This window comes from Echinops telfairi, unplaced genomic scaffold, assembly GCF_000313985.2.
Source record: "Echinops telfairi isolate 266 unplaced genomic scaffold, ASM31398v2 ScPeMD7_1957;HRSCAF=2489, whole genome shotgun sequence".
Classification (NCBI taxonomy): domain Eukaryota; kingdom Metazoa; phylum Chordata; class Mammalia; order Afrosoricida; family Tenrecidae; genus Echinops; species Echinops telfairi.
Window position 1 is genome coordinate 3,796,156 of NW_022105855.1, and position 15,930 is coordinate 3,812,085.

The window sequence follows — 15,930 nt, forward strand, 5'->3', positions numbered from 1 at the left end:
AGTGGGTTCTGTGTTGGGTGGTATAGTGGGTTCTGTGTTGGGTGGTAGAGTGGGTTCTGACTTGGGTGGTAGAGTGGGTTCTGTTTTGGGTGGTATAGTGGGTTCTGTGTTGGGTGGTAGAGTGGGTTCTGAGTTGGGTGGTAGAGTGGGTTCTGTGTTGGGTGGTATAGAGGGTTCTGTGTTGGGTGGTAGAGTGGGTTCTGAGTTGGGTGGTACAGTGGGTTCTGTGTTGGGTGGTATAGAGGGTTCTGTGTTGGGTGGTAGAGTGGGTTCTGAGTTGGGTGGTACAGTGGGTTCTGTGTTGGGTGATAGAGTGGGTTCTGTGTTCAGTGGTACAGAGTGGGTTCTGTGTTGGGTGGCACAGTGGGTTCTGAGTTGGGTGGTAGAGTGGATTCTGTGTTGGGTGGTAGAGTGGGTTATGAGTTGGGTGGTATAGAGGGTTCTGAGTTGGGTGGTATAGTGGGTTCTGTGTTGAGTGGTAGAGTGGGTTCTGTGTTGGGTGGTATAGTGTGTTCTCTGTTGGGTCGTATAGTGGGTTATGTGAGGACAGAAGCCCCTCAGCAGGGCAAAGAGGAGGCCATCTGCTCCTGTAACATTATAAGGGGTTGCTGGAGTTGGAGTCATGAATTGCATTTGCTTTTTGGGCATGTTGCGGTTGTTAGGGGCCATCACGTCAGTTCCAACTCATAGTGTTCCAATCACCAATAATTATCAATACAGCTTGATTGCATGTTGGATCAATTTCAAGCTGAAGTTGGTAGAATTCTTGTTTCTTCATGGTTAGCTTCAATAGTGGGTAAATTTGAATAATCATTGTAGTAAGTGTACTTCCTGGTAAGCGTATAAATAGTATCCCATCACAGATAGCATTGTGCTTCAAGATCAATCATGAAATGTTCTTTTTGATGAAGAACCCAGCACCACTCCTTGTGTGGCTGTCACTCTCGGCATAGTAAACCATCTAATGGTCTGATTCAAGACAGCCCACACAATCCATTTCAGATCACTCATGCTGAAGAGATTGATCGCTCTGTGTCCCATTCTGTTTCTGACTCCTCGTTGTCCCACTTCATACTTTGTAGATTCCACTTTCTGATAATCAGTGTTAACAGCTGGCTCTCCTCATTTTGAGTTGTGCCTCAGCAGCAAATGAAGGTCCCCAAAGCTCTGCTCCATCGTCATTATGGTCCACTCTACTTTGAGAAGGCAGCTCTTCCTTAGTGGTCTTTTGAGCGACTTTTGACCTGAGGTGCCCATCTTCCAGCACGACATCTGACAGTGGTCTAATGTTATTTATAAAGTTTTAGTCGATCTGATATGATCGTTCCTAAGGTTTTTAGTGGCTGATTCATCTTAAGTGTAATTCTTTCTATGTAGTCTATTTAATATGGAAGCTCTGCTGAAACCTGTTCACCTTGCAGGACCTTGCTGTTATTTGAAATACAGGTGGCAGAGCTTCCGGCATCACAGCAACACCTGAGGCACCACAGCATAACACATTGACAGTCAAGTGGTGGCTTCTGGACATGGGCCTGGAAAATTGGATACAGCAGTTGCTTATTCTCAGGAAATGTCGTCTTTTCATCAGTTGGCCAGGCTTTTTCCAAAAGGGAGAGAGGTCTGAATTCTCCGGTTATCATTCTGGCATATCTGGTCTGCCAGTCATATTAGGTATTTCCATGAATACTTAAGGGAATAAAATGTAATCTAGGCTAAAAGTATGTTTGTTGCTTTGATTACACCTACAGAGTCCAACTAACAATCACAAAGCTTTATTGTTCAGACTTCCAGCTCTACCTGGATACAGTGTTACAATGGGAATTTGACATTATTATTGAATGGAATAATCAATCAGTAATTCTCAATTATACTCATGCAGAGTACTGGTGAATTGCATGTGAGATTTAGGCATTTTGTTTTTCTAATTGGATAATAGTGATCTTTATATTAAAGAGTTGGTTGATACAATTTTCTTAATTAAAGCTGGGCTTTAATAATTTTTCTTTACCATTACTCATTTAAAGAAGTAAACAGATAGTAGATGAAACGGAAATTTGGGGTAATCTATTAAGCTTAATTTAACAGACTTTTACTTTTGCTAAACATGAGAGTGGTCATGAATGTGTTAGATGCATCTGTAATTGTATGCTGGAGGAAATTCTTAATTTTAACAATGAAATTAAATATATAATCATATCATGATAATCTAGAAATAGCTTTGAATGCTCATTATGCATGAATTTATCTGAGAAACAATAGTGTGGAAACTTTTAGAGGTTCTCTTATTAAAAATAATATCATTGATGGATAAGTAATGCTATGGTTAAAAGTCCAAAGGAAATATATTATGAAGAAAAAGAAGGGAAAAGCAATGAGATGGATAGTGAATTACACCATACTATTCTGACATTAAAAAGAAGTAAATAAAAAGTTAAACCATCTTAGAGCACTGTTACACCATAAACTAGTCTCAGCTTACTGTTCTAGCCCTTAGCAACTGTTCTGTAAGTATAAAAAGTAAACCTGTTCAAAAGTTGCTGAGAAAATGAGCACATGAAAATAAAAGGCTATCATATAATCATTTCTATTGATGAGCCTGTCTATTCCTATAAAGCAGCAGTTCTCAACCTGTGAGTCGTGACCCCTTTGGGGGTTGAACGATCCTTTCACAGGGCTTGCCCGATTCATAACAGAAGCAAAATTACAGTTAAGAAGTAGCAACGAAAACAATGTTATGGTTGGGAGGTCACCACCACATGAGGAACTGTATGAAAGGGTCGCGGCATGAGGAAGCGTGGGAACCACTGCAAAGGGTTATCGTCTCAGAAACTCACAGGGGAAGTTCTACTGTGTCCCGTATGGTCACTCTGAGGTGGAACAGACTCCATGAGTGAGTCTCCATAGTGAGGTTGTTTATTACAGTAAAATTAGAAGAGGTTTCTGAAGATTGGAAATAGGCTGGGTTAGTAGTCAAGGCCTTTAACCACTGTGCAGCCAGGATTCTGTCTTGAAAATTTTAGATTAACTCCAATTACTTAATGTTATCAAGACAGAGGGAAAAAGAAAGAAAAAAGTATGGGGACCAGAAAGAGAAGTCAAAGGAAGATGTAGGAAAAATCAGCAGGGCATTTTAAATATTAAACCAACAATTATAAGAAAGAACCATTTCTGAACACCACCCACTGAGTTGACAAGTCACCGTGAGGTTGAAAGTATTACACTCTGAAAACCTTTTGTGGAAAATCATGATTTTTGTCAATGAATATTATGTGCTTGGTTAAATCATTGTGCCTCAATTTCAAGTGAAACTGAGAATAAAATGTTTTCTTCTTAGCTATATTGTAAGGGTACATGGAAGCCAGACACAGGTAGGTTGTATTAGCAAAAGTAGAATCAGTAGTTGGAAGAAAAGGCTTCATTTGGTGCCACCTCTGCAGCCCAAACATCTGTTGTCGTAGGAAACTGGGGTGCTGTCAGGGAGTGCGCTCTAATTGGAAGCCTAGGACCACTGACACTAAGAAACAACCATAAGACATTTTCACTACTGGGAGCCCAAGTCAAAATGTATACAAAACCAACATAAGTCTTCTCCAATGTAGTGACAATAAAATTTAATCATATATCAATATAAAAATTCAGTTCCTTAGTTCCTACTTGTATTAGAGTGATAAGCAGCCACCCAGAACAGTTCCACACCACTGCTGTAGAATATCCAAGAAGATGCTGAAACACAAACTCTTTATCACTTTGCAATTATGATTCAAATGATAAATATTTTGGTCTTGTAAAATGATTTAAAATATGATATTAAGTAGCTATAAATTCATATTTCCCCCAAAAACAAACCAGAAGCATGGCCTGCATCTTCAGAGACACGAAGGTCTTCCGTGGGTATTTATCGGTGGTCCAGGGATAGAATTCTTTCCCCGTTAGTTCCTGGACAATACACCTCATATGCAACCACCACCTGTCTCTCAGTAGAGGCTTTCGAGTTGTTATGATGCTAAACAGGTTTCAGTGGAGCTTTCAGATTTAGACGGACTAGGAACTACGGTCTGGCAGTCGACATCTGCAAAGCAGCCAATGGAAACTGTGTGTCCGCGGAAGTTCTAGCACAACCTTATTTTGGGATGGCGCAGAACCAGCCAGTGCTTTTCATTCCTTTGTTAATGGTGACGGCAACTAACAGCTGTAATGGAATATTTGGGTCAAAATTCGGTGTGGATTTTTCTTCTAAGTCTGGGGCCAAATCCTCCTGGTTTACTTCAGACATTCTAAGTTTTAAAACTGATAGCCTCACAACCCTGGACACCTTTCAGAGTCCTGGGCCAATGAGAACAGTACCACCCTTGGGGTAAGGGAAGGTGCTTTATGTTTCTTACCTATTTCCATAATGGTGGCCTATAGTGAAGGAGAGAGTAGTTTGTCTTATTAACAGTTATGCAATAAATAATACCATATTTATAAGGCCCAAACTTACCTGGACCAGTCTGCCTTTCTAGTCATTCCACTTCCAAGAATCTTATATTCTAGCTTTGTACTGATTCCCAAAGCATACTTGACATTTCACACCACTAACTGCTGAGGGAATTTTATGCCTGGAATGCTTTTCCATCCCACTGAACATTTGCCAAGGTTCAATTCAAATATCCCTCTTTTCATAAACTTTTCCAGTATTTATATTTCTTCAACTTCACCTACTCCTTGATAGAATGATTTGCTTCTGTTCTTGTACAACCAGCATTTTAACATATTTTTTGTCATAACAATTGCTCTTTTGTGCTAATTTTTATCTACATGTTTGTTTTCTTTCCAAGCCTATAAACACAAACAGTTCTTTTTATTTATCTTCTCCACTGTTTCTGGCATATAGAACATGCATTGTTTCATACTTTTCAAAGCCTATTTTACATATGCTCTCTGGTTGGTTCCTTTTAACAATTCTGTGAATTTGGAAAAGACATTATTCTGTACCCACTTGGTTGATGAACATAGAGGCTTAAAGGCAGTGATTCCCCAGATTTTAGGTAGGGGCAGTATGGAGATTAACGCTTAGGTGTTCTTTGTACTTCTCACCTTATAAAATCACCATGAAAGCTCGGGGTTAATTTAATAGAATGACTCTATTGATAACAGAAAGGTGATCAATAATATTTGAACAACAGATGATGCAGAAGTTCACTGATCTTCTCTTGTCCCTCAAAACTACTCCACACTGAACGGTTTGTTCACTTCTCAGATTAACGTAATCTGCTGAGAAGTGTGAGTTCAATCGTTACTGGATAAGTCAAATTACCAAAACTCTGCACGCCACTAGAGTTGAACCTTTAAAGAATGAATATAGCATGAATTTTTAATATTAGAAACGCTCTACACTTGATCTTAGCCAAAAGGCCGAGAAACAATGAAAAACAACGCTGCTTCTATACCATGACTATCAAAGAGTTTTTGTTTCAGTGTGACTTTCAAAAGTTCAAACTCTGCCTCCGATGAATTCCTTCAATTTTGTGTGCTTATGTTGGGCTGCTAACTCTGAGGTCACCAGCCGCTCTGAGGGAGAAAGCCTGGGCTTCCTACTGCCTTAAAGATAGTCTCGGAAATTCACAAGTGCAGTTCCAGCCTGTCCTATAAGGTCACTATGAGTCGGCATGGGCTGGACGACAGTGCTTGGGGTTTTGGTGTAGTTTCTGACTGATAAACAGTACTCATTGTTCAAAGAGGAAAGTCCCCTGTTAGAAATCATAGAACAGAAGTGGATGCATCCTGGGTCTGCCACTAGGATTCTTGGTTTTATCTTTACCTATCTCCCCGAAACAGGGGGGGGGGGAAGCCCCCTAATGGGACTGCCACTGAGACTTACCAGTCTTCCTGGAGTTGATGCCAACTCATGAGACCCCACGGTCCGGGTAGAACTATGCCCTGTAGGATTTTCAACGGCTGCTTTTTAAAGAATTAAATCACCATATCTTTATCCCAACACCCTTTGGTTGGAGTGGAGCCTCCAACTTTTAGCATTAATGTTTGCATACACCACCCAAGGACTGTCATGAGAGAGAGAAAAAAACAAAACCACCACCAACTTGTGCTTTACACAATTGATGTATGTATCGATTGTGATAAGAGTTCTATGAGCCCCTAATAAAACGATTAAAAATATTTTTCAATAATAACAATGTACAATCTATCAGGGGGTTATGAGGGTTGGGCAGGGGGCGGGGGGGAGCGAAGAGTAGATGATACCAAGGGCTCAATAGAAAGTAAATGTCTAGAAAAGAATGAAGGCAACATATGTACAAACATGCCTGATTCAATTGATGTATGGATTGTGATAAGTGTTGTACGAGCCCCCAATAAAATGATTTTAAAAAAACTTCTTCAAATGGCTAATCTTTTGAAGATTAAAAAAAAAAATCTTCAAATGGCTAATCTTATGAAGGCAGTCCTGTTAGCAGTACTTGGTGTTATTTGTTTACTGTCCCTGCCAGCAATACTTGGTGTTATTTATTTACTGTTTGTAAATGTATCACCACAGGTTATACACAAGTGTGAAGCTCTGTCTGTGACGTTCCCCGTCAAGGCAGCAATACAGGATTGGGATTTCTGCTACCCTGATAGTCCTGACACTAACTGACAATTCCACCACGAAAACCAAAATCCAAAACCACTTTTACAGGGTTACAGTCTCAAGTCCAGGGTAGGGATTCCTATCTTTCTGAGGAAACATAATCCAACATAAACTAGGAGCATCTCCATTTCTATAGATTCACACGTTCATGAGGTATATTTTCTATTCCATCTTTACTGCAGATGGGGAAAAGGGGCTTTTCGTTTCCTGTAATGTTGCAGAAAAAGCCTATTTAATGGTAGAAAGTATTTAGAGATGATTTTTTTTAATACAGCGTCGTTATGGATAAGGTAGAAGGATGAACTGAACAGAATGTTCAGTGACAAAATGATGTGGATTAGCAGCCTCCAACAGGCGCTGAAAAACTCTCGCTCTCAAAGTATCACCAAGGAGTCAACTGGGTTTAATCGCAGGGCACTGAAACATTTGGCTGATTTTAATTTTGCCACACACAGACCACACTAAGTATTTCGCCACAAGAATATAATAACCGAAAACGAAACACCGATTTGTAAATCTTAGTTCTAAAGCCCCACAAAAATGTTAAGTTTTCCACGCACCCGCCTCCGCTAGCACAATGGAGTCACAAACTGTATTTTAAAGCGCCGCTCACCCTCCCAGCTCAGCCCCTCCCTGGTCCCCTCCTCTCACGCACATTCCTCGGAGAACCCGGAAGCGGAAGCGGAAGCGGAAGCGGAAGCGTCGTCCCCGTGTACCGTGACGCGCTATTACGGAGCGGCCTTACGTCACTTCCAGGCGCCGGACGGCACGTTGCCTGGGCCGTGGGCGAGCCGGTCGGGCACAAAGATGTCTATGGCCAGCGACTTCTACCTGCGCTACTATGTAGGGCACAAGGGCAAGTTTGGACACGAGTTCCTGGAGTTCGAATTCCGACCAGACGGTGAGCACGAGCGGCCGCTTTTCCGCGGGGTTGGGAACAGGGAGGCGAGGCCGCTGCGGAGACGGAGGCGGGCTCGAGAGAGGACGGGCTGTCGTTTCAGCCCACATCTGTAGGCGCTTTAAACCTCGGGGACCCAAACTCGTTCTGCAAGTAACTATCATCGGTTGGTTTATTCAGTAAAGCTATGTCTGTTACATACTGACAAAAGTTGAACCATCCAGCGATCAGTGCACCGAAGGCGGCATCGTAAGGCCATTTACTTTGGGTTTTTTTTGGACATCTACTTTTAAGACCCAATATTGTCGCGTTATTTCAACACCCCCACCAAACAGTGGATGATTACAAATCTTGGGGTGTCCAGTAACTTTCGGACTCCCCATTCATTTATAGTCATTCATCCAGTGTATGTAAGGCAGCTTGTGTAGAAGGACAGATAAGGCAGGTCTGCAGGGTTTAGGCCGACCGTAAACACGAGTCTTTAGGTGCTTAAATGCCACAGAATGCATCGGGAGTGCAAAACGGGGGAGCAATTAATTCTACCATAGGGAATTCTTGAAAACTTACTAGAGGACGTGACATTTAAGCCGCATTTCGAAATAACTAAAGAGCAAAATCATTGCCAACAAGTCGATTCTGACGTATAGCGGTCTTTATTATTTATTGGGGTTTCCGAGGGTCTAAATATTTATTGGAGCAGACAGCCTTATCTTTCTCTTGTGCAGATAGTGGTAGGTTTGAACTGCTGACTTTATAGTTAGCAGCCCAGCGCCTAAGCCACTGTGTCACCAGGGGTCGTGAATCTTGAAATAAGGTTAGGTGTGAGGTAAAAAGGCAGTCAGACTGGGGGAACAGCAAGGGCCCAAGGGAAGGTGAAGAAGCCCCCTGCTGCATCTTGTTCTCATATTGAATTCTATTCTCTTGCAACATGGACAGTTCAACTAGACAGATTTATGTTAGGTGCTGGGAAAATGGAAATATAAAATTAAGGGTACATTAATGTGTAAGATTCTTTATTTTCCCTCAAAGAGTTGTCTGAGTAGGAGAAACAGACATGAAACTTACCATTAAAAGCAGCGTAGATAGATATTAAGCTCTGTCTTCATGCTTTGCACAGAATTCTATTAAGAGCATGATAAGACCACGTACTAGGCAGAGGGAAGTATTTCTGTTGGAAATTCATGGTAACTTTGGACATAAAAAGAGCCCTGGTGGCAGGTTGTTATACCTTTGGGCTGCTAACCACAACGTCAGCAGTTAGAAACCACCACCAGCTGCATGGGAGAAAGATGAGACTTTCTACGTTAGTAAAGATTTACGGCCTCAGAACCCCAGCGGGGCCATTCTACTCTGCTCTGTAGGGTCACTTGGAGTCAGACTTGACTCATTAGCAATGAGTACAGACATACAGTTTTTTGAGAACTGAAATCACCTTATTTTCCTTTTGCCCTCCCATGGATCTTCTAAATTTGGTTTTATGGAGCTAAGTATGAGGAGGCTTTAAAGAGTCTGTGGGAAAATAGAATTTCTCTACAAACTCTTTGCAGCCCTCTCCTGTACCTGAGTTCTGTGTTTTTCTTACGGGAAGTTATTTTCATTCCATGCCTGTGAATGCCATTTAAGGTATCCTAACCTTACTAACCTTATCAGGGACATTGTGTACCTTGACAGTTTAATCCTTTTTTTGTTGTTGCCATACTGTTCTATATTCATTTATCAATTGTAATCACAAAGATGATACCTAAAGTGTACACCTCATTAACCAAAACCCGACTAAACCTATTGCTCTAGGGTACTTTATTATTTTAGAACAATATGACCATTTTATATCTGTGCCTGGAAAATTGGTTCTTGAAGAGAATGTGTTTATATAACAGAAATGATGCTTTAATATCAGATATGTCACCTGTTAAACTGACCATCTTTATTCAGAACCAGAACACTGTGTGTAAGCTTATAAGTAGTCATAGTTAGTACTTAAGCACAAGTCTTGCTGGAATTTATGTATATTAATTTGAAGGAAAGTAATTAAAGCATCATGGAGCAGTGAAAAGAGCAGGCGTATTGGAAGAAAGTAGATTTAGATAGGAGTCATGTGTGATTTTGGACCAGTTAGAGAATTGCTTTCTCACTAATGAATAGGGATAATAAAACCTACTTCTTAGGATTATTTTACAGATTAGAAGATGCTCTGAAATACGTAAAGCGCTTAGTCCCAATGCAGATGTATAACATTAACTTAAAAGGAAATGTTAATTACATCTTCAGATTTCTTTTCTAGTTCATAACATAGAATGGGCCTGATAAATGATCCTCGCAATGTATAGTATAGGAAAGGATATTACCAAAGTAAAAATATTAGCAGTTGCCTCCAAGTTGATTCTGACTCATGTTAACAGTGCTAGCTACTAACTCAAAGTTTGGTGCTCTGGGTTTACCCAGAAGCTTCTCAGAAGAAAGTCCTAGCAGGCTACTTCCAAAATATCAGCCATTGAAACCCTAGGGAGTGCAGTTCTCCTTTTGACACAGATGAGGCTGCCGGGATGTCACACTCGGAGGAAGGAAATAGTAATTCATTTACATTTTCAGCAGTTTTTGCTCTTATAAATGTTATCTTTTTCCACTCCCCACAGGAAAGCTTAGGTATGCCAACAACAGCAATTACAAAAATGATGTCATGATCAGAAAAGAGGTAAGATTTTTTTTAGCCCCCCTCCTTTTTTTCTTTTAATAAGCCATTTTCCAGATGTCGAATTCAGAAAAGTATGATGGTTGCTCAAAGGACATTGCTATAAGCTTTACATAGACTGGAATGTAACTCCTTGTCATTAGACCTCCTTCTGGACCCACTTTCGATTTATTCTGAATTTTTAATATCTTTTCCTGTTTCTTAGATTGAAGACTTGCTCTGTTTTATATGATCATTATTGCTGGGTCCTTTTATGGTTTGTTTATTTTTTTCCTAGTTTTGTATATTTTCCTATATAGGAAAGCCACAATGAGTGGATTTATGACGACAGTAACTGAAATAATAATTACCTGGCTGCCTGGAAAGGGAGAATGGGGGACATTGGGAGTTAACACCAGTGGGCACAAGAGGAAGAAACTGTTCCAAAGGTGACTGTGGTGACAATTACACACTCTTCTTAATGTGATTGAACTATTGAATTGTATGATGTGTTCATTATAGGTCAATAAAACTAATTAAAAAATGATGCTATAGGGTTCCACTTCATACATGCATTAGTTTATTCAAAACAAAATGTATTTCAACAAGTGTGTGCAACTATTGGGTGGCTATAGACAATTCATTCCGTAATACACTTATCTCAGTGTAGTTAAGGGTGCCTTAAAAATAAAGGCCCAATGACAATAGTGAACTCTAAAGGGTAGTGTGGGCCTTTTAACTCAAGGCAGAGAGCTGAGCTCAGCAGGGTATTGTGAATGGTTTTTTGGGATTCCAAAGGAGTACTCTTTTGATAGCTTTGTCTCAAAGACCCAGAACAGTCATGGGGGCATACTAATGACATTTTAAGACAATGGACATCAGTGTTGGTGAGAAAAAGCCCAGGAAAGTTGCACTTAGCAGGTTTTTCACCATCAGAATAATGCACCTGTTCATTCTTTTTGTTGTTGCTTAGGTGGCTTTAAATCTTTTTATTTTCCTCAGTATTATTGGCACATAATCCACATATCATACAGTTCAATTGTTTAGCCATGCCAAGAAGAATTGTACAATCAATACCACAGTCAATTTTCTTTTTACCCCCCATGAATCACCTTTAAAATGAGTTGTGTAATCACATTGAATTCTAGTACTCCCTCCCCCACTGGCCTTCATTGCTTACTCCCCAAATCCCCTAACCTTCCCTATCCCCCATCCAACCCCTAAATCAACTACAAACCCTTGCATCAGTTACTATCTCTATGTATCCACTCCTTCTGTGCTTCACAAACTGGGACACCCAGGAGGAACACCAAAGAACAAAAAATGAAGTGGTAAGGATAAAACAATAGTAATGTAAAGATAAAAATACCAACTCTGAGCAAGAAAGAAAAGCCCGCCATCAATATTTTAAAAGCCAGGGAAGGAATTTTTGTCATGGAACGAGCAAGAGATCCTTGCACCTAGAACAAATTCAGATTGGGTCTAGAGGAAGGCCAACTGACAAAGTATCAGGTTTGATCCAGTATAATCAGCATTAAAAGGATTTATGTTTGATAGTAAGGCTGTTCCAGATATTTGCCTGTGGCTAAAGGGGATCTGCCAGCAGCTTAATCCGACTAGGTACTCTGCAGATGGGTTTGGGGCGCCCACTGTCCTGCACAGCCTTCCACATTTTAACTCTGATACTTGTCTTTCATCATATTTGAATTTTGTTACTGTCATTTTTGGACCCACAAGCTGGTGTACTTCTCTTCCACGTGGACTTCATTGACTCCTCGCTTATATGCCTCTACAAAGGTAGCAAGGGCAAGGCTGTCCTACAGAGATTTAATTGGGAAATCTGACCTCATCTACCTTACATCTCCAATCTTGCCCTTGCAGACTACTTTTTGTTCCCCAAACTTAATAGAATAAAAAGAACGTGATATAAGCTCTTGAGGATGCCAAAATGGATGTGGTGTAAATCACAGAGGACAGAATTCCTCAGGGAAGAATAATCGAGATGGAACCACTGTGTGCCTTCAGAGTACATAGACGTGGAGGGAAGATAGCTTTCCATTTTGATATTTTTGCTTATTAAATGCTTCTATGATTTTTTAACACTACCCTTTGACTTAGGTTTGTGCATCTAAGCCTGATGAGAAGGAGCCCGTTGAGATTGAAAAGTAATTCAGTTTCAAGTACACATAACTGCAGCATCTGTAGCAATGAAAGCAGTTGTTCGGGTATATGAAGTTGAAGTTCCATATTATTATATATTCACATATTAAAATTAATCTTATAATTAATTTTGTCTTTTAATTTACTGTAAGGGGCCTTTAAAAATTTTTGGAGAAAGAAAATTAAAAGATAATGGAATCTTTCCATGAACATTTTGAATCCCGCTTGAATTTAAAATAATTAATTAATAGGATATAAATTAAAGATGCAAAATTAGGTGTAAAAAATTCAAAGAGCTAACTGATAAATGCTTGATATTTATATCTTTTTTACCTCATAGACCATACACTATCATCATTGATTGCTGATTTAAGACATCATGTTTCAAAGATTGGATATAGGGTATTAAAAGGGGTTAGTCATGAGAAGAAGTATAATAATATTTATTATATTGGATTACTATTAGGGCTTATAAGCCCTTTTCAATGTTTCTGAGTCGCGGGAGCAAACATGCAAAAAAACTTTTATTGTCCCTTCTAGGCTTATGTTCACAAGAGTGTAATGGAAGAACTGAAGAGAATTATTGATGACAGTGAAATTACAAAAGAAGATGATGCTTTATGGCCACCTCCTGACAGGGTTGGCCGACAGGTTTGTGTTTACTAATTCTTAGATGCATAAATATTCACAATTGTTAATGTAATTGTTATGTTGCATCTTACGTATTTATGAGTCTTCATTAAATCTTCATTTTCTATTTAGTAGCCTCAGATTAATATTTTATTTCATTAGCTTCATGTTCCATTTTCCCTCCTAGTAGTAAAGGCGTCAAATACATCACTAAATCTAGACTTTGTTCTGGATAGTCTTTACAATAGCCACCATTCACAATCAGGATGTCTTTACACGTAATCATTTCCATTGTATGGTAACTGCTTTTAGTGGGAGTGAGTATATCTTGTTTGCCAAATGGAGAGTTATGATTTGACTTGACTATATAAAGTTTGCTTTCTTCAAATTTATAACCTTTATAAGTCTTATGTCCTAAAGAAGAATTTGATTGGTTTCTTGTTTGTGTTTTTTTGCTTCTCATAGTCCCTCAGAGTAACTGATGTTTCTCAAGGCCTAATTTCACCCCGTAGAGACAGTTTGGTTTCTGACTTGGGTCTTTTCAACTCTTGGAGCAATGAGACACGACTGTGGAAGACACGTTGAATTTCACTTTTGTCTGTTCTTGAGGATTATACCTTATGTCACCTTCTTTGACTAGAAGACATGTGGAGAAAGCTAACAGATGCTGACACTGTAGCAGTAACTTAACTCTTCTCTTTAAGGAAGCATTATGTAGGAAAGCAAAGGTAATAGCTAATATACTTGCTTTTTACATTGTAAACATTTAAAAAAATAAATTTAGATTCAGTTGGTTGCAATGCACATAGAGACTAAAAACAAACAATTGTGGCAGCCTCAGAGAGAGGCCAGCGCTTTAGCTGTTTACTTGATGATGTGTTTGTGGTTAGTGGAGAAGATTGAGCATGCACCAGAAATTCCCAGTATGATCATTAAGTCATTGCTTGAGAGCCTTGATTAGTTGATCTCTTGATGTGTATTACAAACTGCACAGCCTGTCTTTATGGCATCTATTTTTCACTCGTATGAGTCGGAATCGGCTCAATAGCATTGAGTTTGGTGGCTTAGTGGGTTAGGCATCAGGCTCCTAACTGCAGGTTTGGCAGTTCAAACACATTAGTTGCTCTGCAAGAGTATTATGAGGTGGTCTGCGTCCATACTAGTTTTGGTCTTATAAACCCTAAGGAGCGGATCGACTGTCCTCTAGGGTCACTGGGAGTTGGATTGACGCTATGGTAGTGCATTTGTTTTTGTTTTGATACTTTTCAATATAACTTGAAAATTTCTTACGGACATAGCCTCTTAAGTTATGGTTATAGATTTGCAGATAATATGGAAAACAAGTGGCATTTATGTTTTGTATTTTTCTGTTATTAATTTTAATTGTTTTGTAAAGTCAAGGATGCCAGTTGAGGTATCTTCATCATCATCATTATCAGTCAGTGGTTATAAATATTAATTTATTCCCTTGTATTTTATGAGTTCTCAGTATCAGATTTGTAAAATGAGGTTAATAAAGGTTAATTAAACCTTAATAAAAGTTAATAAAGTTGTATTGTAGGGATTGCAGGGACTGTAGATAAAGCCCTTATCTACCAAGAGTGTGACACACAGTATGTCTTAAAGTGATCGTTAATATTAATAATTTATGTGTATAGCCTATCAAATGGAAATACTATATTAATTTGAAAATAGATTTATGGCTATATAACTGTTGTCTTACAACATTGTACTTCAAAGTGATGCATTAGATGTTTACTGACATGACATTAGGAACATTTCTATGCCGTTCTTAAGTATGTCGCTCATCATTAAGTAGAATCCGTTGTGTGAGGAGTCTGAGAAGCACGTCTCTGTTTATTCTGCTGTTCGGAGTAGTCCTCAGAAATAGTCAACCAGAATGTTGTTGTAAAGACATAATTTCATGTATAACAGATTGTTTCTTATCTTATCCAATGACTTGATAGAAAATTTGCAGCCAAAATTGAGACCTTTTATTTTTTTTAGCAGTGGTACAGATAGCTTCTGGAATGGATTTTTATATTAACTACATTGCTGGATCTCTTTTTCTTTCCTAGGAACTTGAAATTGTAATAGGAGATGAACACATTTCTTTTACTACATCCAAAATTGGTTCCCTTATTGATGTAAATCAGTCAAAGTAAGTATGTTCAGCATTTGTTGTCAAATTGACTTATAATTTTTGAGACTCATGCTTGGACTATAGGCCATTTGTTTGCTAAGATAATTTTAATGTCACCCAATCATATAAATTTTTATATTGTTAAGGCTTGGTTTTGGTTTGCTAGATAAATTAGTAGACTATTTTACTGATTCAGTAATTAAATATAATATTTAAATTTAATTATTGATAAAAATATGGATATAGTGTCAAAGAATTAAAAAAGAAAAAAAATGTCCCTACTGAACTGTATGTACTTTTTCAGTCTCATCTCATACCAATCCTCCGTGTGTTCAATACTTGAAAGAAATGGGAAATATCCAGTGTAGCTTAAGTATGTCTTCCCAAGGTCTCCTTCCTTGAGCCTTTGTAGCACATTACCTTTATCTAAAAAGTCTTCTTCCTACTTCCTTGCCTCAGAAATGTCCCCATAATGTCCACTTTACTAAATTGTCATACATTATCTGTCTGCCTTACTGTTTAGAGTATGGCCCCATGAGAATCTTGGTGTACCTCCAAAATCAGCATAGTGCCTGACATATAATAGGGGCTTTATGAATACTTGTTAAGGAATAAGAGGACCAGAGGAATGCATAATAATTTGAATACAAAAGCCTGTGTTCACAAAGATCAACCAAATGTTTTAAATAATTCTTTTGATTTAGTTACTTAGTCCACAGCAGGGGAGGATGTATCATTCATGCTCTATGGTGGGCGTGCAAAGCTTTGGGGCAGAAATTGCATAATATGCATCAAAGCACTTTAGC

The 15,930-nt window shown here is 39.0% G+C and overlaps 1 protein-coding gene and 1 pseudogene across 2 annotated transcripts in view; one reads left to right on the top strand and one right to left on the bottom strand.

The window, feature by feature from the left end:
• Nucleotides 1–5,257: 5,257 nt before the first annotated feature.
• Nucleotides 5,258–5,406, bottom strand: LOC115870553 (annotated as a pseudogene).
• Nucleotides 5,407–7,390: 1,984 nt separating this feature from the next.
• LOC101651647 (protein mago nashi homolog) overlaps nt 7,391–15,930 on the top strand; it is a 9,613-nt gene continuing 1,073 nt past the window's right edge. Inside the window, exons 1-5 of one of the 2 annotated variants that reach the window (XR_006680360.1) lie at nt 7,391–7,526; nt 10,157–10,215; nt 12,892–13,002; nt 13,447–13,709; nt 15,060–15,147. Coding sequence is in view for 1 of the 2 variants with exons in the window: in XM_004717664.2 (XP_004717721.1) it covers nt 7,433–7,526; nt 10,157–10,215; nt 12,892–13,002; nt 15,060–15,142 (347 nt within the window). In the remaining variant the exon portion in view is untranslated. Of the gene's footprint in view, nt 7,527–10,156; nt 10,216–12,891; nt 13,003–13,446; nt 13,710–15,059; nt 15,148–15,930 lie in introns of those variants that run through there. The other variant, XM_004717664.2, reaches the window with a different exon arrangement.